The sequence below is a fragment of the Perognathus longimembris genome, chromosome 10 (assembly GCF_023159225.1).
Source record: "Perognathus longimembris pacificus isolate PPM17 chromosome 10, ASM2315922v1, whole genome shotgun sequence".
NCBI classification, from domain to species: domain Eukaryota; kingdom Metazoa; phylum Chordata; class Mammalia; order Rodentia; family Heteromyidae; genus Perognathus; species Perognathus longimembris.
Window position 1 is genome coordinate 21,782,946 of NC_063170.1, and position 24,638 is coordinate 21,807,583.

The 24,638-nt window shown below is 50.8% G+C and overlaps 1 protein-coding gene across 1 annotated transcript; it reads right to left on the bottom strand.

Annotated features, from left to right (window-relative positions):
• Window positions 1-692: 692 nt before the first annotated feature.
• On the bottom strand, window positions 693-23,085 carry Mmp2 (matrix metallopeptidase 2). The gene is made up of 13 exons (XM_048355577.1): window positions 22,591-23,085; window positions 20,038-20,264; window positions 19,105-19,253; window positions 17,750-17,878; window positions 17,355-17,528; window positions 14,430-14,603; window positions 13,848-14,021; window positions 11,829-11,984; window positions 10,255-10,390; window positions 8,872-9,014; window positions 6,559-6,718; window positions 3,169-3,278; window positions 693-1,597 (listed from the first exon to the last, which is right to left on the bottom strand). The coding sequence occupies exons 1-13, from the start codon at window positions 22,750-22,752 to the stop codon at window positions 1,494-1,496; spliced, it is 1,998 nt and encodes a 665-aa protein (XP_048211534.1). The 5' UTR covers window positions 22,753-23,085; the 3' UTR covers window positions 693-1,493.
• Between the last annotated feature and the right edge of the window lie 1,553 nt (window positions 23,086-24,638).

Consider the following 24,638-nt stretch of genomic DNA (forward strand, 5'->3'; position numbering starts at 1 on the left):
TCTCATATTTGCAAGGCAGGCTCCTTACCACTTGAGTCACACCATTGCCCTCTTTTGTATTTTCAAGGAAGGGCTTCACTTTATGCCTGGGCCTGGCCTCTTCCTACTTGTGCTTCTCCAGGTCACTGCAGACAGCAGCTTCTCACCATTGCACCCAGCCATCAGTTGAGATGGAGTCTCATGAACTTTTTCCTTTTTTGTTGTAGTATCGGGGCTTGAACTTGGGACTTAGAGCCTTTGCTTGGCTTCTGTCACTGGAGCCATGCCTCCAGTCCCATGAACTTTCATAGCGAGGTTGGTGTCAAAACCACAATCCTCCCAGTCTCTGCCTCCTTAAGGGGGTTATAAAGGTAACAAGTACATTATGTATGTGAAGTACCTGGCACAGGGTAAGTCCTGCTAAGAAAGGGGCCTGTTTGACACGCACTGTTGTAAGACCATAATTAAAATTACTAGAATTATTAATTTTTTAAAAAATAGATTCCAAGAAAGCAAATTGTGACCAGTCCCTGTAAGTAAGGCAACAGGACTGGCTTACTGCTGTGTTCAGCTCTTCCCTACCGATGGGTGGGAGGAGGGGCTGTTTCTTTCAACGTTATCTATACCCTGCAGAGAGGAGAGATCCATCTTTTAAAGTATTCTCTTCTGGTTGGGACTAGAAAGGCTCTAAAACAGATGCCAAACTCTGCCACTCAATTAGTGTCTTTATTTACACGTGTTGCCATTTCCCATGGGGAACTGGGGGGGGGAGGGGGGAGAGGCGGAGAGGACTGCGCAGGGCTTGGGCTTCCTCCATCCAGTGGAGGAAGGGACTCTACAGAGTGAACAAGTGAACCATCCTGACCTGGGCTGAGATGTGTTGTGCCATGACTTCAGGCAACCTGAGTCCTTCTGTCAGGGAAACCCCATAAAAGTGGAAAAGTAAAAAGATCAAAAGATACAAATAACAAAGTGCATACAAAGCAACCTGGGAATGTAGGGAAGGTCCAGGCGCCAGCTAGCAAGTGAGAATCCAGGTGTTGGTCAGTGCCACCTGGCTATGCCTGTATGTGGGCTATGCCCACTGCCCCATGCTATTGGGCTATTGGGCCACCAGTGCCCTCTTGAGACAGTCTCTGTGGGCTCCGAGGATGCTGTGAGCCACAGAAGGTTGTGCAGGTAGGAGCGTCTGAAGTTGAGGCAGCACCAGGGCAGCCCGAAGCAGGGCTACATTGAGAATCTGGAAACATCTCTTTGGGAGCAATGGGATGAAGAGCGAGGAGGGAGCTCCAGAGAGGGAGCACCAGATGGCGGGTACAATCAGCACCTTTCTTGGACACAGGAAGGAGGAGCCACTCTGGAATCTTCAATGACCAGGTGAGTATGAGAAGACTGGTTAACTACAGAGCTAAGAGCAGGCTGTGAGGCCCCTCCTTCCTTGTCTGACCCTGGTACTCTGGGCCCAGTTTGTCAGAAGGACAGGGCAAGGAAGGGCCTGTGGGAGTCATGCCAGCTCAGCAGCCCAGCCAGTCTGACTTGATGCTTCCAAACTTCACGCTCTTCAGACTTTGGTTCTCCAACTTCAGATAATAAGCACCCTTGAAGAAGAAGCTGTGACCTGGGGACAGAGGAGGAAGAGAGCTGTGTGACCACTCCATCCTGACATCCTGGCATACGAGAGGTTCTGTGGGGCCTGCAGGTCTGCTTGGCATAGGAAAGAAGCCAGAGGAAGGGGAATCTGTAAATCAGGTCTCTTAGGCCTTACTTGCACTCACTCCTCTAAAACAAGGATCAACATACAAGCTCCTGAGGCTTGGGTGAGATTCGGTGAGGTAGTCATAGATGCTGTTAGTGGTAAGAGAGAGTGACAGTTCTCTACTTAGCGCAATCACTGAGCCCAGTGCCTTTCATCCACCAAAGGTAGGAAATCAGGAGGCTTCTAGCCCTATCAACCCTACAGATGGCTGTTTTGTTTTTGACAGGTAAACATCTGAAAATGTTACATGGTTTGAACTCAGGGCCTGGGTGCTGCCCCTAAACTTTTGTGCTCAGGTCTAGCACTCTACCACTTTGAACTACAACTCTACTTCGGAGTTAATTAGTAGTTAATTGGAGATAAGAGACTCATGGACTTTCCTGCCCGACCTGGCTTTGAACCATGATCCTCAGATCATGAGCTTCCTGAGTAGCTGGGATAACAGATGTAAACCACCAGTACCTAGCTCTGGCTTCTTTTAAAAAACAACTGGAGTATGCAGGAACATAGACTGATTCTTACAGAACAGCAATCATCAGAAGCTGAGATGCAAGTCTCTAGTCAGTGAGCCTTGTGCTCTATCTCCTCACAAACTCCTAGCCTACCATCTTCCTACCTGGCCCCTAAATGCTTTGGACTCTGAATTTCTCCTGACATATATATGCTCCTGTTCATTTTATTTAAAACTCTGTATGCAGTAGGTGTTCAGTAGATGTTTGGTTGAAGAGAATGCTTAACCTACCACCTGACTATGTGCTGTTGTTCTTGTCTTTGGCTTGCATATGTCAAACTTTTAGCCACTGGAGTTTGGAGTGCTGTGATTTTAGCAGATGGTAGAGGTTCAAAACAATCTTTGTGGGATCAAATTGAAATTTTTAAAAACACAAGTTGACCTCATTTCCAAGGCCCTAGAGAGCTTCCAGCAACCTCCTCGAGAATATGTTCTTCAAATTTCAAATTCCATTCTTTACAGATAATACTGGAGGTGTTTCACTCAGCAAAGGAGCCCAGAGCTGAGTGGAGAAGATTTGCCACAGAGGCAACAGAGCCTGACAAAGTTTGCTTTGTCTCAAACAGCCATCTTTCTGCTAATGGTAGGTGGTCCCAAGGCCTCCAGTAAAACCCAGCGGAGCCTGGATCAAATCTCAGAACAAATCCAGGGCATCAGGCCATGTTCTTTGCCCTCTGGGGGCCTCTTGCCCCTCCTCAGTCCTGGCTCCAGGCTCTGCAGCTGCGAGGGGCCTTCCTAGGTCTTACTGCCTTGGAGCCTGGCTGGGTAAGCAGGGGCCAGAGGGTCTGGATGCTTTCCCAGCACTGGCTGAAAGGGCTGTTTTGTTTTCCGAGTGCAGTAGTGCCTGTCAGGCACAATGAGGGAGTGTGTGCAGGCAGGGGGTGGGACTGCTAGAAAGCAAAGAGAGGCCTGGGTAACTCACCGCTGCCCTGAAGGTCCACAACAGCATCCAGGTTATCAGGAATGGCATTCCAGGCATCTGCGATGAGCTTGGGAAAGCCAGGATCCATCTTCTTCTTCACCTCGTTGTACCTGTAAGGGAAGGGATTTGGTATACCAGTTGGCTCCCAACACGGAGGAGAGAGCCCAGATGATGGCTCTGGGTGTGTGTGTGTGTGTGTGTGTGTGTGTGTGTGTGTGTGTGTGAAACTAGACCCAGCCTGTCAGGGAGGCCTGTGGCAGTAATGGGAGGGCCCAGAGTCCAATCTAAATCTGACTCCCAGCACCACTACTTACTAATTACACGATTGGGGATAGTTGCGTAAAAACAATCCTATGATTGCTGCTCATGTGTACCCACAAAGTGTCTGTTCCCATGTCTGATCCTGTGTATTTGGGACACATTAGTTCCTTATAAACTCAGATCCCTGCTGAAGTCTGGGAAGCGCTGGACCAGGCATCCAGGGGCAGCGACCTGCCTGACATTTTTCCCTGTGTGGTTTGAACTAACAGTGGCTTTTTCATCTGTCAAGAGGAGAGGATAGGCCACAGCTGGAAGATGACAGTGGCTGGGAGAATGAGGTTTCAATGCAGTATGGCAGGTATGAGCCCAGGGCCTGTGAGTCAGAGGGCAGCCTGCCTGCCACTTCAGTCCTTCCTGCAGCTGTCAGGGCTTGTTGGGAACCTGAGTGCTTCCTTTAATTCAAGTACAAACCTTAGCTGGCATGATTTCCCTGGCTCATGACACTTCTACTGTTTTATTTCATGTTTGGGAGAACTTATTAATGGGAGAAGAAACCAGGGTCTTTGTACTTGCTAAGCAGTAATCTAGCACTTGAGCCAGACTCCAGTCCTTTTTCTTTTAGGTTGTTTATCAGATAAGGGCAGTTCCACTAACTTTTGCTCAAGCTGGCCTTGAACAATGATCAGCCTATCCCTACTTCCTGAGTATCAGAGATTAGAGATGTGCACAGCCATGCCCAGCTGAAGAACCTTAAATCCTGTTGTCAGGATCCCTTTGTTTTTCCTTGTAGCTTCAACCTATTCCTTATGCTATAATCATTTAATGAGCTCTCACAAAGTTCCCGTGGCTCTCTCAGTAAACAAGACTGAATCTGTCCTGGTGGAGCAAATTCTCTGGACACATCTGGGAATGGCCAAGCTTTTCTTTTGTGGTGCCTCTTAGCTGACTCTATTCTTCCTCTTCCTCATGGCCATCCCTACCACCTCCATCATGGACCCTAACAGTAGCATCACTCCCCCTCCCCCAGGCATCCTTCTACAGGGATCTGCCCCTCAGCCCAGCACCCCCAAGAACTACCAGAAAAGCCTTCCTAACTCTTGCCATTTCAGAAAACTACTTGCAAAATCTCCTTCCTCACATTCAGGGTTATCAAAATCACATTTCCTGGCTCAAAACTCTATACCCCCATGCATCTCACCTCCACCATCCCCTCAGACTACATCATCAGTTATATTTTTTCCTTATCCTACCTCAAGCAAGTAGGGGAGGACAGCTCTCAATCAATCCCACTGCCAAGATGGGGGACATATCTTCATCCCACACCTGTCTCCATCATCTTGAACAGCTGTACCCCTAAGCTAGCACACTGACTGTTCTGAAAGGCTTTGTGAAGCTTCTCAGCTGTAGCTGTAGCTGTAGGGGATACAGTGTTGACCAGGTATAAAAACACAACCATGGGTATTCTAGATTTTCTATGTGTGTCTTTGATCCACTTCGGCTGCCATGTCCAGATCTGCAAAATGACCCTAATGACAGCATCTGTTAGAAGAGAAATCCATGTGACATGCTTTGTCATGTCCGCAGCCTGTGTGGACAGTCACGTTACTAGTTCAAATGTACATGTGTGAGAGTCTGTCTCCCTCACTCCAGCAGAAGCTCCACGAGGGCGGGGAGGGGCCACTGTCCTCCCTCTGTCTCTCCTGTATGCAGCTCAGTGCCCCACACAGAGGAGAAGTTAAATACACATGGGTGGACTCAGAAGAACATGTTTGTTCCTGCAAGTACACACACAGGATCCATGTGAGAGACAGAGGGACTGTCAAAGTCCCCACAGTGCAGGGGAGATGCCAGGGCCTTTTGAACCTGACATTGCCATAGTTCTGGGATCTGGAGCTGTGGAGCTCCTGGGAGATCTGAGATGCCTTTCTCAGTACATGAGCCTGCCCCAGGATGCTCCAGTCCCCTGTGGGTGGAAGGCCGGCTCTGCAATTTCCTGGATGACTGTTTTCCTTTTTTGAAGCTGGTGATACTCAACCAGCTTAGGCTGCTAAGTGGCTTAGCCATGTGTCCAGAATTGTACCTTGACACCAGCCACCTGGGACATAAGCAGCTTCTAAATCAGGGCAACGGGAGGCGGGGTGGTGGCAGAAGAGGAGAGGACGAGGCTTGGGGGAGCAGGATTGCTGGGGACCACAGACTATGGCCTCAGCAATGTCCTCTGAGTTCTCAGACAGTGTGGCAGCCACAGAAGGACTGTGAGGACACTGGGAGGGAAAGGATGGAAGGGCACTCTCCCTCCACTGACCAAATGACTGCCGGCTACAGGGTACTGGGGAGAGGACAGAAGCAATCGTCGTCCCTCCTCTATGCCAATACACTTGTATTCATATACTTTATCCGGGTTCGTTCATTGCTTTGGATCTCAGTTGCCTTGTCTGGAATGTGTGAAGAGTGGAGATTGCATCTCTGAGATTTAGGCTGCCTCTCCCAAAGATTTCTGGATGATGGGCTCCTGGCCACAACCTCTCACCACTGAACCCCTCCCTTCGGATGGCCTAGAATAGAGCTACCTGCTTCCCAACATTTCCTCAAGCCCGCCTGTGCCCATCGACACGGAGTTTAATTTGAAGGCCGGTTGCTGTGAGCAGTCTCTTAGCCTATCTTAGTTTTCTTCATGGGTTCTCCTCCAGTCCTAGCCTCCATTCCCTTCCATATCCCAGCATCAGATACAGTACAGCAAAGGCCGGCCTGCCCTCTGAGAGCCAGAGCACCAGGGGTCACAGCCCAATCTGCTACTAACAGGCTGGGTAACACTACGCTAGTTACTTAACCTTTCTACAGCCAAGTGTCCACCTGTGCAAAAGAGAAACATAACAGCTGTCCACGGAGGCGGCCCCGCCACTGTGAGTCACCTGTGAGGTTGGCGTCAGACATCCTCAGAACCAAGAGGAGGGAAAGAAGATTCCAGTGAGAATTCTATCAGCAGAGAAGATTTCTCAGCAGAGAGATCAGAGCGGGGCACCTACAGCCCACCAACCTGGAAGCCTGACCCAGGAGGCGTGAAGCTCTAGCACGCGCTGGCCCATGCAGACAGCTCTGTGGCTGTCCCTCCTCCCCCCACTTCTTTACCTCCAGAATTTGTCTCCGGCGAAAATATACGTCTTCTTATTCTTGCTCCAGTTAAAAGCAGCGTCCACTCGTTGGAGATCAGGAGGCAGCCCTAGGCTGGTCAAAGGCTTGGGGTACCCTCGCTCCAGAGTGCTTGCAGAATAAACCCAGTACTCATTCCCTGGGTGGGAAAGAAACGTAGGATGTGTTAGTGGCTATGCTAAAGTTCCCAAAGCTAGCGTGTCTCTCCCATCACCTGCCTGGCACAGGAGCTTCTACAGCTGTACTCAACAGGGCATGGCTTCTGTTCACATCTGGGTTCCATGCCAAGAATCAGGCTTTACATACAGAGTTGTTTCTGTTATATTTTGGTGGCACTGGGACTTGAACTCAGGGCCTCTCACTGCTAAGCAGGCACTATACCAGTGAGCCATGTCTCCATGCGCTTTTTCTGCACTGTTTCTTTTTGAGATTGGGGGGGGGGGTCTCACTTCCTGCCTAGGCCTACCCCTGAACCATAATCCAAGTATTCCAGGTTTCCCATCCATTGCTAAGGTGACAATGAATACCGCCACACCCAGTCTCTTTCTGTTAAGACAGAGTCTGTAAACTCTTCTGCCTGAAATCCCAATCCTCCTGTTCTCAGCCTCCTAAATTAGGGTTATAGGCATAAGCCACCATTACCCAGCGTACAATGAGTTTTACAAGTTGATTACAGAAGGTGTCAGGCCACTGAAGGGAGTTGGATGGGGATAAGGCACATTCCATCTTAGGGACCTGTCTTAATTTGTACAAAGCTGCCTGCCCTGTGAGCCAGCAGCTGCACTGCACTGGCAGGATCATGGCCCTTTGTTCACCATGTAATGGATGGAGAATGTGAGAGCTGGCTGGCTGGGACAGGAAGTCCCATGAGGCAGTGGTGTCTTCCCAGAGAACCACCTCAGACAGGGCCTGGCCCCCAGCCCTCTCTCACACCTTCAGAACAGCCTACTGATCTATCTCTCCCTGAATATTCTATTCCCCAAAGAGGGCAGGGCCTACATCCCTACCCCCCACCAAAACCCAGCATGTGTTCAAATAAAGGTTGTAAATGTGCTCAAATATGTGTTCAAATAAAGGTTGAATAGACAGCTTCCCGAAATGTAGCCACAAGCATTCTGCATGATTGGTGATTTTTTTTTATCATTTTCTCCCACTTCTAGAGACTCCAAAGAGTATTATAAGCTTCCTATTTTGCTTTTATTGAATTCAACATTTAAATCTTCAAAAATAGATATCTTCAACATTTATTTTGCTTGTCTAACTACCTATATGTATGGAAAACCTATTTTCGTCCTTATTTGAAATGTCACTCATTATAATTAATTGACCTCTGTTAAAAATAACTTCACATTAAAATTTAAACTTTAAACATTTAAATTTAAACCTTTTTAACTTAAAATTTTAGCTTTTTTTTTTTTTGGTCAGTTGTGGGGCTTCAACTCACTTGCTGCCCACACAGGCTCTTTTTTTGGCTGGTACTCTACCACCTTGAGCCACAGCTCCACTTCCAGTTTTTTAGTAGTTAATTGGAGATAAGAGTCTCATGGGGACTTTTCTGCCCAGGCTTGCTTCAAATCATGATCTTCAGACCTCAGCCTTCTGAGTGGCTAGGATTACAGATGTGAGCTACTGGTGCCCAGCTAATTTTTAAAAGTTAAAGTTTAAATTTTTTAACTTACAATTTTTAAAAAGCAATTATGTTATTCAAAATTCTGGCTAAAACACCAGACATAGTGGCTTATGCCTATAATCTCAGCTATATGGGAAGCATAGGTAAGCGGAACTAAGTCTGAAGTTGGCTCTGGGAAAAAACACGAGAAGGTATTTGAAAAATATCTAAAGTAAAAAAACAACAACAACAAACAAACATAAAAAACAGCTGGAGGAGTTTCTCAGTTGTAGGGCTTCTAACTAGCAAGCATGAGGCCCTGAGTTCAACCCCAGGACCACCAACACAATTTTGTTTTCCTTTAACTAAAGCAACAAGACTTGCTGATGAGAAACTCTAACTTGAAGAAGATGTTACGAACATGTGAATCCTAAGAGGGGAATTTTGGTTTTCTGCAACAAAATCAAATTAAAGGAATGATTAAAGCAGAGAGAGGGATGTGCTCCCTCTGTGGGTGGAGCCATTATTTGGTATTGAGCACCTGGACCAACTCCATCCATATGCTTTGGGCACTGGTGTTGAAAGGATGGATCCCTAAAGGAGACAGAGCACCCACTGCTGGCCCAGAATTGCAGTTTGACCAGGCAGAGACCAGTGAGAGCCAGCAGGACCGCCCCACACACCTGCAAAGAACACAGCCTTCTCCTCCTGAGGGGCTTCATACACAGCGTCAATCTTTTCTGGGAGCTCAGGCCAGAATGTGGCCACCAGCAGGGGGCCCATGGGCTTCTCACCAGGCGTCGTCGTCCCCGTCCGCCAAATAAACCTGGGGACAGGAAGGAGACAAACCACAAATGAGTCGCTCTATAACTCTAACCACACGTGCCTTCCTGAAACCCACCCAGAAAGATCCAAGAGATGTGAGAGGGGAGGTGAAATCAGGAGAAGCATGAAGAAGGATGGAGGAAGGGCAGAGTTCCCCTTCACTCCTCATCTACATCTCTGCCAGGAAACCTGCCCTGACTACCTCTGGCTACACTATATTCTCTCTCTTCTAAGTCTTTCAAAATCATCAGTATTGAATACCTGGAGCAACCACTTGCCTGTTGGGTTCAAAACACTCACTCTGTGTCAGGCACTGTCCTAATTAATACACTCAACTGCTCCTCATAACTGCTCCATTTGATGGCTTGGAATAATAGCCCCAGTTTAGAGATACAGAAAGTGAGGCACAAAGAAGATCCTGAGCTCACTTGATGATCGTGCTACTTGCACATGGTAGATTCAGAATTTCAACTCAGAATGCATTTCCTCTACCATACTCTGAATGGATGAATGGCTGGATGGATAATGGATGACTGATAGGTTGATAAGGAGCAGTGGATTGAAGATGAGTAGGTGGGTAAAGACAATGTATAGATGAAAGTGGGGATGGGTGGAGGGATCTTTTAACGAGACCCTTGATACTGCTGGCCATTAGGCATGGGGCTAGGGCACTAGTGCAAGTCTCAGTCCTTGATCAAATGAGTGGGGCCTTCTCATGCTGTAGCTTGATAATTCGGCCAATCTCTACCCTCCTACCCACACCTAGAACAATTTGGTCATTTGCAGTCAAGGTCATTCTAGGAGCAAGGTAATGAGAGACTAGCTTATTTCCCCTAATCCTTCTTCCATCCTATTTAGAGTTGTCTGTCTTCTGTGGGACTGTGACACTACAGTCCACCCTTTAGGGTAGTTGTTGGGCTTGGCCATGTGATCTGCTTTAGTGCCTGGAATGTTCTCAGACACAATATGAACAGAAGCTTTTGATGTGCTTGTGTGGTGTAATTTGGCCTCTTATACCCTGTCACCTACCATGCGTCCTCACAACCCTGTGAGTGGGAGTCACGGGACAGTGTCCCCTGTCCCCCACAGCATCCAGAAGCCTGGACACCTAGTAGACCCACAGAATATGAAGATGCCAAGGAAATTTTTTGAGAAGCCAGCCAGAGAGACCCACAGGTCAGCTGAGACCCCCAGTAGGGTCTTCAGGCCAGGAGAACACCAGAGAAAGGGAGGCAGCTCACCGGTCTTTAAAGAAGAAGATCTCGCCACGGATCTGAGCGATACCATCGAAGATAATGTCCTTTTCGCAGAGTTCCGGAGTGACAGGTCCCAGCGTGGGGGTGGGGCCAGTACCCACATCAATGTCAGGAGAAGCCCCTGGGGAGGGGGAACAACAGGGCTTAGGATTCTCCTAGCTCCAAAGTTCTCCCGGGGCTGCCCACCCAACGCGTTATGGTCAGCAGGAAGAGCCTTCTGCCTCATGTAAGTCCGCTAAGAAAGGGGACTGGGCTCGGACAATGTTGTAATCCTTCAGTGTACTCCAGGCTCTCACGACCCCTGGAATTATGGCTCTCATGGCACAGATGAGGAAACAGGCTCAGAGATATGGATAAGGACTCAACCCAAAGTTTTGGTTCTTCTGCCCCCAAAAGCTAGGGTAATCTGGGTCTCTCATCTGACCAGCTATGTAGTGTGGCATCTTCTCAAGAGTTCATTCCTTCATCCTGGGAGCTAAAGACTTCCTCACTCCCTTGCAGAGGAGGCAGGGCTCGAACCTGGCACCTCTATTTAAGATTTCATATTCTTTCTGTGTCCCTGGGTTTCCCTACTCAAGACTCAGTGCCACTATAATTGTGTGTGTGTGTGTGTGTGTGTGTGTGCACGCACATGCGGGCATGTGCGTGCACGAGCCAGTCCTGAAGCTTGAACTCAGGGCCTGGGTAGTTTCTAATCCTTTGTGCTCAAGGCTAGTGCTCTATGACTTTGAACCATATTTTGATTTTTGACAGCTAATTAGAGATAAGTGTCACTATTTGGAGTGTTCTAAATGCCATTAGGACTATTGTATAAGTGCTTTCTTCATAAAGAAATGGACTACCAGGTGCTAGTGGCTCATGCCAGTAATCCTATCTACTCAGGAGGCTGAGATCTGAGGATCTCAGTTCAAAGCCAGCCCAAGCAGGAAGGTCTGTGAGACTCTCATCTCTACTTAATGATCAGAAAACCACAAGTGGTGCTGTGGCACAAAATGGTAGAGTGCTAGGCTTGAGCAAAAGAGCTCAGGGACAGCACCCAGGCTTTGAGTTCAAGCCCCACAACTGACAAAAGAAAAAACAATAGAAATGGACTGGCTTTTCACTCTAGGTTCACTGCATGCATTAGTAGTAGATGCAGCATTGGCTACAGGAATTTGCTCTCACATTACATAGTAAAATAAAAGATAGAGTTTTCTCTTTTCACCCCACTCCATGGAAAATCCTGCCCTGTCATCAACTCACTCTCCTACATCCTAAACCCCACCTGCTTCAACCTGGATGACCTTGAGCCAGAAAGATGACCTTCCCCAGGCCTGTTGACTTGTCTAGAAAATGGAAAGCCCTAGAAATGGGGAAACAAGAGGGAGGGACCATAAACAACTCCCACTGTGTAGGAAGGCCTGCGCCGTCCATGCGTCTCCTTGGAGCACTGCTCTCAGGCCCCTGACCTGGGTCACCATTCCTGCCTCCTTCTCTTATCTCTGGCAGATCTGGCTACAGGGCCTTCATTGGTTCCTGCTCCATGGGCCTCCCCCAGGCTCCTCCCAGCTGAGGTTTACCGTAGAGCTCCTGGATGCCCTTGATGTCATCCTGGGATAGGCGGAAGTTCTTGGTGTAGGTATAAATGGGCGCCATCAGAGCCCCTGGGTCTTGTGAGTGCTCCAGGCCCATGGCGTGGCCAAACTCATGGGCTGCCACCAGGAATAGGCTGTATCCTGGAGGCCACAGTAGGGACAGGGCAGAAAACAGGAGAGAGAGGACAGGCATCAGTCAGGAGGTAGCTCCCGTGAGGGACAACTGGGGCTCCCCACCTCTTGGTAGGGTTTAAACCATGGGGACTGGCACATGTGTTGCTTTTTCCTCATCCTGGGAATTCTGGGATTGATGGACTATGCCTGTTGCTTTTAAGTACAGTTCAACTGAAGTCTCTTTCCCCTTCCCAGGGCAGGCGACCATGACTTAAAGGACAATCTGCTCCCTAAGGCCCCACATGGTAAATATCCAGCTTCCTGGCTCTTTGTGTCTCTCTAGCAATCGAGATGAAACCTGCATCTTGGCATCGCCAAAGAGGTAAGGGGTGAGGACAGGTTGGTTCCATGGCTCCATCGCTTTTGTCCTCCAGGAAAACTATAAAAACTACCCCTACTCGGACTGGACATGTGGGCTCAGCCACAGGCAGCAGGCAAACTTCACATCATACACCCTTCTGTGGGCCAAATTACGGCTTCCCAGAAAAGGTAGGCACTGGAGGCTCATGCCTGTAATCCAAACAACTCGGGAGGCTGAGACCTAGAGGATTGCAGTTTGAGACTGATTCAGTCAGAAAAGGTGGCGAGGCATCACCTCCGAAAGTTACCAGCTAAAAGCAGGCCTGGAGGAAGTGAGGCTCAAGTGGTACAGTGCTAGCTTAGTAAGCTCGAGGACTCGAGATCAAGCCCTCATTTAAAAAACAAAGATTCAAGTCCTAAACCCAAGTACCTGTTAATATGAGCTTATTTGGGCACAAGGTCTTTACAGATGCAATTCAGATGGAAATTAAATAGATGACATGCTAGAGTGGGCCCACAGTCCAATATGATGAAAATCTTCTCTTTAAGAAGAGAGGCACAGAAATGAGACCCAGACAGAGGGGGAAGGACACTGGGCGGCAGTTGGAATGATGCCTCCAGGGGCAACACAACCCCATTAACACCTGGACTTTAGACTTGCAGCCTCCAGAAGGAGGAAAGAGTCACTGCTTGTTTTAAGCCACCAGTTTGGCAAGCAGAGGAATCGAGTATTCATTCCATGCAGAGGAGCCACAAACCAAGGGTGGTGTTTACCACACTCATCTGAATGTGAATAAAAAGAATAAAAATAGCATCGAGAAAGGCTGGCCTCATCCTGGCAGGCTCGGGATTGCCCCTCACCTGACCTTCAAGTGCCTGAAATCTTAGAGCCCAATGTCCCTGGGCCTTGCAGACAAGGGGAGCCAGAGTACCCACATGTGGCTTAGAGCACTGGCCATAGTAAGGTCCTGAGCCATCCTGGCCACTCCCTCACCCAGCCCAAGGCCTGGAAGGCAGAGAGCAGTAACTGCACCAATGCTCTCCTGGGCAGAGGACAGAGCTGATGGGACAGGGTAGGGCTCTGTATGGGGCTAGTTCTTGCTCCCTTTCACCCACTGCCTGCCCAACAACTTGAGGGCAGCTCTATATCAGAGGAGGACTATGAAGGGCAAAATAAACTGGGCCTGGAATGTGCATGCTTTTGTAGCATGCCAGGAAGAGGGCCTACAGGGGAAGGATAGAAACCAGGAGGGTGTGCCCACCTGGGAGTGAGGACTGGACGTGTGGGTACATTTCAGAGCTATAGCTCTACCTGCATGGATAGGATCAAAGCAGGAATCCTGTGCTCACGGAGGCTGGGCTGGGTCTCTGCTTGATAGGTGGGTCTGGAGGTGCTCTGTCCCCACCAGTGTGTGGGGTGGGGGGTGGGGGGGGGGGGAGTGTTTGAGCTGGAGGTGGGAGGAGCCTCAAAGTTTCCAGCCTAGGTGTGGGGTTTGTCCCTCACCTCTGTCCAAAGGCTGGCTGTCATACCTTGGTCTGGGCAGAAGCCCCATTTCCGGTCATCGTCGTAGTTGGAAGTGGTTGCACACCACAGCTTCCCGTCATTGCGGCCAGCGCTGGTGCAGCTCTCATGTTTGTTGCCCAGGAAGGTGAAGGGGAAGACGCAGGGGGCCCCTTCCGAATTCCCACCCACGGTAGACATGGCTGTGGGAGGAGGGGTGCAGGTTAAGAGGCAGCACAGGGGCCACTGACAACATCCGTCAGGACACAATGACAATGGCGACGTTAACAAGCCACACTCACTCAGTACACACATACACACACACAAAGTAACCCTGCACACACCATCCAGACTACTAATCCTACTGTGTCATGGATGGGGAAACTGAGGCTTACAGAGATTATGAAGTCTAAAAGCTGAGGCTGAAACCCAGTATCCTGTGGCTGGGATGAGGGATCTGACACCCGGGGCAGGGAGGGGTCTGGCTGGACCCCTCCCAGGCAGGGCTGCTGGACCTCACCTGGGACCATCAGGACAGGTGGTGGGCAGGGGCCTTCTGTCAGGCATTAGGATGGAGGGTGCTGAGGGGTAGGGGAGGGGGCGCCACCTACCTGTCTCAGGGCAGAAGCCATACTTCTTGTCACGATCATAGTCCTCGGTGGTGCCGCACCAGCGGTAGCCGTCTGTGCGGCCTTCCGTGGTGCAACTGTTGTAGGAAGTTCCCTGGAAGCGGAAGGGGAACTTGCAGGGCTGTCCGTCCGCATTGCCACCCATGGTGAACAGAGCTGGGATGAGAAGAGAGGGAAGATGGCACTGAGCGAGGGCTGCCCTCCTGCCCACTCACACTAGTCAACTTACGGCTTGGTTAAAATATCAGAACATGCTCCACCTGTTGGTAAGGGCTGCTTCTCTGAGCTCCCGGAAGACACCTGCCTCCTGGCCCTGGGGCCCTGGGGAGACCATCCTGACATCACATACAGCAGGGAACCCCAATCCCTGTCCCAGGCCCCAGTCACTGTCCACTCTGCCTGGCCATTGCTCTCTCCAACGGAATTATTCAACATAGTATCATGAGAAGATCTGCAAAGTCTCCCTCATGATACCCAGGGAAACTGAGGCTCAGAGAAGGTTGCTTCCAGAACTGCTTGCTGTCAAGTAAATGAGGGAATGAGTGAGGGTTGTAGCTGGAAACTACAAATCATATTTCTCTTCTCTCACACATATTCAGATATCCTCTCTCTTTCTCTCTCTCTCTCTCTCTCTCTCTCTCTCTCTCTCAGGCTCATTTCAGGCACCCTGCTTAGGTCTCTGAAAGGGAAGAGGAAGGGAGAAGAGGAGAAAGGAGGGGCAGGAGGTGTCTCTGAGAGATTCTGAATACATACCCCAGAACCCCTAGACCTGCCAAGCCCAGGGTCAGGACTAGCGACTTTGGGGAAGAAGGAAGACAGGATCTAGCCGGTCTGTCTTGGGTCCCTCCCCCGCTTCTCCTGTCCCCTCACCCACCCCAAATACAAAATGGTTCATCTCTGGAATTGCCAACTAGCAAAACCACAAGTACGTAACAAGGACCATCTGTGCAGGACGGCGCCAGAGGTGACCTCACCAGCCCCATTAACCCCACCACGGCCAGCATGGAGCACAAGGCCCCTTTCCTAACTGCTCTATTCTCCCCGGCAAGAGACTTTGTCCTGGAATGCCAGGAACCGTGGGGCCAAGGATGAAGCAAGCACAACTGAGTCCAGAGACCTTGGTGACTTCCAAGTGAAGAGAGGAAAGGCATGAACTTCAACCAAGGCCACCCTTCATCCCCAGCCTCCCAGTAGCTGTCACCCAGGAAGCTGCTCCTCTGGGACCCACTCCTGGTTCTCCCTTCTCCCCGGGGGGGGGGGGGGGGAGGGGGGCGGGGTGCAGACATGACTGAGCAGTCAGGAGGGGCTGAGTAATAAGCACCTGCAACACGGCCCAAACAAGTGGGCACGGTATGCAGTGTGTGTGTGCTTATACCTGGCCAATGGCCAACGAAGAGAACAAAAACCTTCCCAACTTACAAAATGCAACTGTTTCCACACCTCCTTTCAGCGCACATTGTTCCCATCACAGGGGCTGACTTCGGGAAGGGTTATGGCCTCTAACTCCCCACTGGGAAATGCAAGATGCAGGAAGCACTTTCATCTAAGACCTGTGACTTACCACTGGTCAACAGCTGAAGTCTTACTCAATACCAAGTTCAGCTTCCGAACAAAAAGCATAAACAAGGTTAGGAACACAGCTCGGTGTAGCCTTGCATGCCTGGGGCCTTGGGCTCATCCCAGTACCAAACCCAAAGTGTAAACAGGAAGATATTAGCAAGCTTTTCTTTCTTTCCTTGGTGCCCCAAGTTCAGTTCCAATAGGAACAAGAGAGTCATAAATATATACAGTTGCTGTCTAAAAGATGGAGAGTCTTTAATCTACAGAGACTGAAGGGTCTTTATGAGGTAGGGCAGAAAGTATTAAGGCTTTTTTAAAAGAACATTTTCCTCCCATTCTTCTCAAATTCTTCTGGGCTTCTGATTTCTAGATAATCATCAGATATTAGCACTCAAGCATGTATGAAGCTCCTATACTATTTTTTTTAAAGATGGAAGACTACAAATTATGTCAGGGACATCTTTTTTTAAAAAAGTTTGTAACCATTTCTTGCTGGTAGAAATCTCTGAAAAAAATGAAGTTTTAAACGTGGAGAAACATGAAAATACTGAGTGGATTCGGGTGCCTCTGTTGTAAATGGAAGGATGCACACCCAAGCTAGACAGCCTGCAGCACAAAAGACAGAACCATGAGAGGCAGGTGGCCTTGCTCCCATGACCACACACGCAGTTGCACACGCATGCACAGGCACCACTAGTGTTGCCGTGGGGGTCAGTGCAAGAGCAATGAGCTGATGTTCCCAGGGCTGGAGTTCTCCAGCCAGCTGGGGGTACCAGTTTGGCCTGAGTCCTACCTTTCTCTTCCACTGGCTTTCCATCCATCCCCAGACTTCTCTTCCTACCCTTGAACTTGGAGACTACAAAGTGGTCCTAGAGAGAGCCACTGGGTATTTTAATAATTCTCAGTTCATCTCACATATGTTCGAAAAAAATCCATCAGCACATCAAACCCGTGTTTTCACCAATATTACTGATAAGGGTGAGATGCACAAGGACCACGTCATTTAAGTAAATGGGAAGGAAGCAACCTTTAAGTTAGCATACAAACAGTCCACATACACAATGGTGGTGCTGTAAGATTGTATCCTGAGTGACATCATGGCCGTCTTATTTGTACCACACAAAAGTGATGACACTGCCTAGCTGCACATTTCCAGAAGGTGCCCTGCTACCACAGGCTGCGTGGCTAGCATAGGGGCTGAGGGGAAGGCCTGGCTCATGTCAGGATGCTAGGCCCCACTGGGCCCTGAACGATGCTGGCCTGTGTTGAGTGGAGAATATGGTTCTGGTGGGAGCCCAAGGAGGCTGGGGGACCAAGGTAGAAAATGGAGGCCTAGGCCATGCTTACCTTCATGGGGACAGAAGCCGTACTTGCCATCCTTGTCGAAGTTGTAGGTAGTGGAGCACCAGAGGAAGCCATCTTTGCGGCCGGTGTCAGTGCAGCTATTGTATTCCCGGCCATTGAACAGGAAGGGGAACTTACAGTACTCACCGTCCGCATTCCCATACTTCACACGGACCACTGTGGAGCACATGGAGGGTGGGCTCTGAGCTTCCCAGACCTCTCTTCAAGGACCAGGATGCTATTCCACCCAGGGAAGTGAGCAACTTCATCCCCCACCCCCCATCACCCTGGTCCCATAGAGCAGGTGGAACGGGCACCAGGAGCCAAGCGGCTGTGGGAACAGGAAGATATATGCAGGACTGGAGAGGCTGGGGGCACGCTGAGGGGTCCTCTCCTACCTTGCCCTTCCCCCAGAGTCCAGAGTTCATCATCATCGAAGTGAGAATCTCCCCCAACACCAGTGCCTGGGGCGAAGGCATGAGCCAGGAGTCCATCCTTGCCATCGAAAGGGTATCCATCTCCATGCTCTGAAACCACACTGGGGCTCAGCCTGCAGCCATGGCAGCTGCTCCCAGAAACCCAGCCACACTCTAATCCCTGCCTCCTTCCTGTCTCATTGGAGTTGTCCCTGGTATGAAGGCGGTGGAGACTTTCAGATTGATCATTACCTTCCTGTGGTCTACACTGCTGCTCTGAGCTCACCTGTCCCCTCTGTCTGCTTCCCTAACTCTGTGTCTACACTGCTACTCCTCCCATCTCTACAGTTGTCATGCCAACATCCTCAGTATCCCCAGTGTCTATGCCACCTACCCTCTTGTCAATCCTGCTGACCAGGTTCCTGCCCCAAGCCTCACTACCATCAACACCCACCATGCTAAGCCTTAAGTCCACTGTGCTATGAGGCCTGTCCCACCTACTCACTTGTCTACACTGCTTCCTGGATCTCTGCCCTCATTGCTATACTATACCACCTGTCTCCGCATCTGTGTTCCTGCCAGCATTCATAACAGGCTGGACATGGTGGCCCAGGTTCTGTGCCCCTTTCTGTCACACCTACATTGCTTCAGTGTGTCTGACCCACTTGCTGTCATGTCACAGTTCCTCAGGGTCTACCCATAATCCAATAGAACATTCTGTGATGGTGCAAATATTCTTCATGTAGCTTTAAGCAATTGGAAAGCAGCCAATGTGACTGAGAGATTGAGGTGTGTAGGTGTGTATGTGTGTGTGTGTGTGTGTGCATTTGTGCACATGTATGTACGTATGGTGCCAGTACTGCCGCTTGAACTCAAGGTATGGCACTCTTAGCTATTTTTTCAAGGATGGCACACTTACCATGGAAGCCATACCTCCACTTTGATCTTTTTGTTGCTTAATTGGAGATAGAGTCTAGTGGACTTTTCTACCTTGACTGACTCTGAACTTTGATCCTCAGGTCTCAGTCTCCTGAGTAGTGAGGATTGCAGGTGAGAGCCACCAGCACTCAGCTTAGGAACTGAGCTGTATTTTACTGATCTCAATTTAAACAGGCATGCGCACTTAGTGGCCCCCATGTGGACGTACAGTCGGCTCCTCATGTGGAGACTGCACTTCCTGCAGGTCACACCACGGCACAACCTCAGCCCTCACACCTAGTCTCTCTACTGCCTGCACTGGAACCTAAGCCACCAACAGTGTCCACACTTGCTACTCTAGGCATGTCTCTCTAATGTCCATCCAGCCCCTTGTCCCCACCAGGCCCTCTTCTGCCTACCCCAGCGACCGAAGTTGATCATGATGTCAGCCTCTCCATCGTGGATGCGAGTAAACCGTAGGGGAGTTACATCACTCCAGACCTGGAAAGCCCGGGCAAAGGCATCGTCTACCGTCTCTGGGTCAAGGTCAGGTGTGTAGCCAATGATCCTAGAGAAGACAAAAATGTGAGTGTGCACACATGTGTATAAGTGTGCATGAACAATAGGCAAGTATGTGTGTATGCTCAATGCCAGCAACTGTATGTAAGAATAGTATACACGAGTGTATATATAAGCCTGTGCATGAATGGGTGCAGGTGGGCACACCTGTTTGTGCATGTATATGTGTGTGCTGAGCAGAGCTCATTGAAAAGAGCCCTCCCAGAATGCCTTGAGCTTCCATGGGACCTAGATGAGCCAATATTCTCAGCTGTCCAGTTTGGTCTGGGGAGGAGGGGAAGGTGTTGGGACAGGGCAATAAGCAGTGCATTGTGGTAGAGACTTTACTGTTAGGATCTTGTACCCGTTATACAGAGCAGAGCACTTAGCTCAATTATAACTAGTACAACTCTATAATACAAACATCCAATTAGCAACCATTCAAGCTTCCTCTGCCTGCCCTAATAACCTATCTGACAATAACTATAGCTAACATTTAATCTGCTCTTGCTATATGCTGATCACTATGGAAGAGCTTTATTTCTATTCAAACATCCTACAAAGAAGAAATTTATAGCCCCAATTTTTGGATTGGAAAGCCAACACTCAGAGTGCTGACAAGCAAGAAGCCCAGTGCTCTATGGTTAGGGAGAGTAGAACTCAAGACCAGCTCTGTCTGCTTCCATTCACCAAACTCTACAGACACCCAATTTTTCTGGGGCCCCCTGAGTGTGGCAGAGGCAAGGCCCTGGGTGACTCATGCCCCCCACCCCACCCCAGCCAGGCCCCAGCACCTGTATGTGAGTTGGTTCTTGTCCCACTTGGGCTTGCGGGGGAAGAAGTTGTAGTTGGCCACGTCTGGGTTACCACAGCGCGGCTTCCGCATGGTCTCAATGGTGTTCTGATCAAGTTCACCCGTCTGGGACAGCCCGAAGAACTTCTGCATCTTCTTGAGGGTGTCCTTCAGCACGAACAGGTTACAGCTCTCCTTGGGGCAGCCATAATAGGTGTTCAGGTATTGCTGAAAGGAGCAAACATAGACTAAGGAATTGCGATGAAAGTGTATAGCATTGACTAAAGCCGGCTGCTACTTCCTTAACTCACTTATTGCCCACGACAACTCAAACTACACAGAAGAATTATTACCACCCTACTGAGCAAGAAACAGAGGCACAGATAGGTTGAGAAATGGCTGAGATCACAGCACTTAACGTGGTAGGTCTAGATTAGGCACCAAAACTGTGGCTCCCAAGCCTCCACTAGGACCATGATACTCCAGCATTCTTCCCTTTACCGCTGTGACTTCATTGAGCCACCCAACAGCTGGTGAGGTTGGCATTGCTTATTTGCTTCCTTCAAGAGTTGTATATATAGACTCTGGCAGCAGATCTAGGTTCAAATCCTGGCACTGTCATTATTTCTTCTTCTTCCTTTCTCCTCCTTCTCCTTTTTTTCTTTGCAGATCCTGGGGCTTAAATAAATTCTGGGCCTGGGCACTGTCCCTGAGCTTTGTTTTTGCTCAAGGCTAGTGCTCTACAACTTGAGCCCCAGTGCCACCTTAGGCTTTTTCTGAGACAGCCCTGGCTGGACCATGATCGTCAAATCTCAGCCTCCCAATTAGCTAGGATTACAGGTGTGAGCTCCATGTACCCGACTGACTCTGCCATTTCTATAGAAGAAAATGGTCCAATGTTCCAAAGGCCTGTCCAAAATGAGACCAAACCAAATACATCATCAGCCAACCGACTTGATTCACTCATTACAACATGTATTGTTTGGTACTTTCCTTGTAGATAGGCTCAAGTCCCAGTGCAGGGAAACAAAGGGATCCCAAAGAAATGCAGTGTTAAAAAAGAGAAAAGAGCAGTTCTGGAATGCAGAGAGGAACCAGATCACATGACTGAAGCTCTAGACTTGTTGGGGGTAGTCAGAAAAGGCAAGCGAGTGGGTATCAAATAGAGTGACAATAGCTAATGTTTATTACCAAGTGCCAAGCACCCTTCCAAGTGTCCAGGATTGCCCATCCTTTAACCCTCAGATAGGTACCATTATTACCTATTATGTACCATGATTATTACTATTACCCATTATTTGTGGGAGAAAGTAAAGCATTTGCTCAAGGTTGTCAGGCCGGAAGGCTTGGTGCCCTTCCTCTGGGATTTGAGGCCAAATACTCGAGATGTGAAGCTCCTTCCCTCCTCCCTGCTTAGCCCCTAATGCAAGGTCTGTGGGATTTCCTCAGGCTGCAGAAGGGGGAATGGGGTGCTCAGGTGACAACAACTCCACTGGCCCTGCCACCACCCCCCATTACTATGACAGAACCTTGGAAAGAGGTGGGTCCCCCAGAACAGTCCAGAGATCTCCCAATCCATCTCCCCACAGAGGATGTATGCAGGTGGGGATGAAGCTTTTCAGCGGCCTCTCTGCCCGGCTTATGCAACACTGTGGGCCAGGCTGGGCCAGGGTTTCCCCCAGAGTCAGGCGTGCATGCGGCGCCTCCTTCTCAAAACAACATCTGAGCCTCAGCCCTGGAGCCTGGCCCAGGAGGGAGGAGGGCCCGCTGGCCGCTGGCCGACCCCAGGCTGGCCGACCCCAGGCCGGCTCTGTCCGCCCCCGCCCCACGCGCCAGGGCCTTCATGGTCCTGCCCCTGCCTCCCTTTCCACTTGCCCACTGGGCCGGGTCTCTCTTTCTGTCCTCTCCTCAGACCCTTCTGGGAAGTTCGAGGAAACTTTCTGGGGCTCACCCCGTGACCTCCTGACCAGCTTGTACATGAAGCTGATTGGAAAAGACTTACTGGTCCCCTCCAAGGGCTTACCTAGGGCCTCTCCAGATGGTGCCCGAGGTCCCCAGAAGCTTTCCAAGCTTTCCTCTGCACATCCTCATACATGGAAAAGTTTATGCAAGTGGTGGGCCGAAGCCCCCCTTCGCGAAGTCTCTACTTTCAAGAGACCCTTTAAGTTGTCTGCCTAAAGGCCTGCGAGTTTGCTTGCTCGGGGAATGGGGTGCTAACTCTTCAGAAGTGTCCACAAGTCGTTGACAAAGCCCGCCCTCTACCCAATCCCCCAGACCCTGCACAAAGTCCTCGTTATTTAACAAAAATGCCTTTCCCCTACCTTTGCCAAAGCACTCCTGAAGTTTGCCAAGTTGCTTATCCAAGCCGTTCTCTACTTGCCACAGTTACCCACCTCCTCCACTTACAAAAGAGGTTCCCCCTCCTCGCCAGCAACCCCCCCCCCCAGTTGTGGAGAAAGCCCTGCCCCAGCCATGAGCCCACACAGGGCCGGCGGTGTTCCCATCCTCCAAAGTTGGGCTAAACTTGGCTCGCTGCAGGGGCGCAGCAACTCACCACCGCCAGTTCTTTGTCCGTTTTGGGGGCGACATCGCCGGGGAACTTGATGATGGGAGAAGGCGCGGTGGTGGCGCGGCCCAGCAGGCACCCCAAAACGCAGAGGGCGCGCAGGGCGCGCACTAGGGCTCCCGGAGCCACTGGCGCCACCGGTTCCTCCATCGCCGCGCTGCGGGGGCTCTGTGCCTCTCCCGGGGGTCTCTGACCCGGGGGTCGCCGGCTCAGTGCGAAGTGGGCCCGCGGTGGCCTTTGCCGCCTGCCTGGCTTTTGCCCGGACCTCGGCGCCCGCCGCCTCCTGAGGATCGCGCTGGCTGGGTGGCGGGGACTTGGCGGGGACTTGGCGGGGCTTAGCGGCTCGTGGTGGGCGCCCGCGCTCCGCTGGCTCCTCTGCAGGTCCTGGCGATCCCTTTGTATATTTAAAGCCCCAGATGCGCAGCCTCCAGCCGCCGCCGGAGGAAGTCTGCGGGCAGCGGAAACAAGGGCGGGGGAGCCTCCAGATGTGGCCGGCTGGGCCGGAGGGCGCCTACGGCTCCGCCCCCCCACGCGCCCCCCTCTCTCCCCCGCCCCGGGCCCTCCCTCTCCTTTCTCCTCGGATTTGTCTCCACCTTCTTCCCCCACCTCCAGCTACCCCAGACCTCTGGCACCACTAGTGTGGCCTTGCGCCCCCGCCACACAATCCAGACACCAGGCTGAGGACGCCCTGCGGGCCGGCTTCTGAGGCTCTCGCTCCCGGCCCAGGATGGGGAGTGATTTAGCCCAGCCTTACTGAGGGTCAGCCTGGGGTGAGGACCCTAAACGCGCCCTGGGTCACAGTGCAGGGATGGGAGACGGTCAGAAGCACATGATCCATAGTTTGATGGATGATTGTGTTGAAATTTTAGATTTTTAGCCTTGGAGAGCCTTGGAGGCAGAGGTGCGATGGAGAGACTGAGATGGCTACCAGGGGGAGCATCTGGTTGGCTTCCTTCCTGCCCACCTCCCCTTCCTTCTTCCTTCCACCTATCTGCCATCCTTCCCTTCCTTCTTTCTCTCCTTCCATCTCTTCCTTTTTTCCTTCTTCCCTCCCTCCCCTTTTTCCTTTTTTTCTTCTTCCCTCCCTCCCTTTCTTCCTCTTTCCTGCTTCTCTCCCTCCTTGTTTCCTTCTCCCCCTTCCTTCCTCCCTCCCTGCTTTTTTCCTTCCCTCCCTTCCTTTTTCTGTCCTTCTTTCCTTCTTTCCTTCCTTCCTTTTCCTTCCTTCCTCTCTCCCTCCTTTCCTCCCTCCCTCCTTCCCTCCCTCCTGTCATTTCTTCCTTCATCCCTTCTTCCCTCTTTTCCTTCTATTTTATTCTCCCTCTCTTCCTTCTTTCCTTCCTTCCTGCCCTCTCTTCCTCCTTCCCTCCATTCCCATGAGGCACACAGCACTCGAGGGTGTCTGTCCCTGAGATATGTCCCCTCTCAGGAATAACCAGAAGGTGACAGTTGGGGTGCAGGGGACCTCAGCCTTTAAGCTGGTAAAGGCAGTCTCTTCTGGGACCATTGGGGAGCTGGGGGGTGCACTTGGAAGGGTGGTGTTTGCAGGCAGGGGCTCTGGGGGAGGAAGCTCTCTCTACCTGGAAGGTGAGGGAGATGGGTGGGAGGCCAGTAGGGAGCCTGGGAAGGGAGGAGATGAGCCTGGGGTCCCCCAGGGACCAGTATGAGGAGGATGGTCATGGGCTGAGAGCCAGAAGGGATTTCACCTCGGAGGCCCCTCTATCAAGGTGCAGAGGGCTGTCTATTCTCAGACACTAGACTCTACAGTACAGCTGTGGTCTGCATGGGTTTCAGGCAAGTGTGGACTTGCCCGGCAGGCTGTGACTGGCTGGCCAGTCATGGGGGATGGAGCCTCTTGGGAGGGACCTGGCCCCCCAGGAGAGAGCCAGCCTCCCAGTGAACACCCTTTCAGGTCTGGGGGAGGGTGCATCTGAGGTCAGCTGGGGAGGGGGACCATCTTGAGCCCCATTTGGCTCAAGGCCATGTCTTGTGGACAGCTAGAAAGCCAACTTGGAGAGCAGAATGCAGGGAGTGAAAAT

Bases quoted from the DNA above. Each gene is read 5' to 3' on its own strand.
- Mmp2 (XM_048355577.1), bottom strand. From the start codon at position 22,752: ATGGAGGAACCGGTGGCGCCAGTGGCTCCGGGAGCCCTAGTGCGCGCC. The intron at 19,254-20,037 runs GTGCTGGGGCCT...TGTCTTCTCTAG, and splicing joins AAGAACCAACTCACATACAG to GATCATTGGCTACACACCTG. The intron at 9,015-10,254 runs GTGAGCTGCCTC...TCCTGTCCCCAG, and splicing joins ATCTTCTTCTTTAAAGACCG to GTTTATTTGGCGGACGGGGA.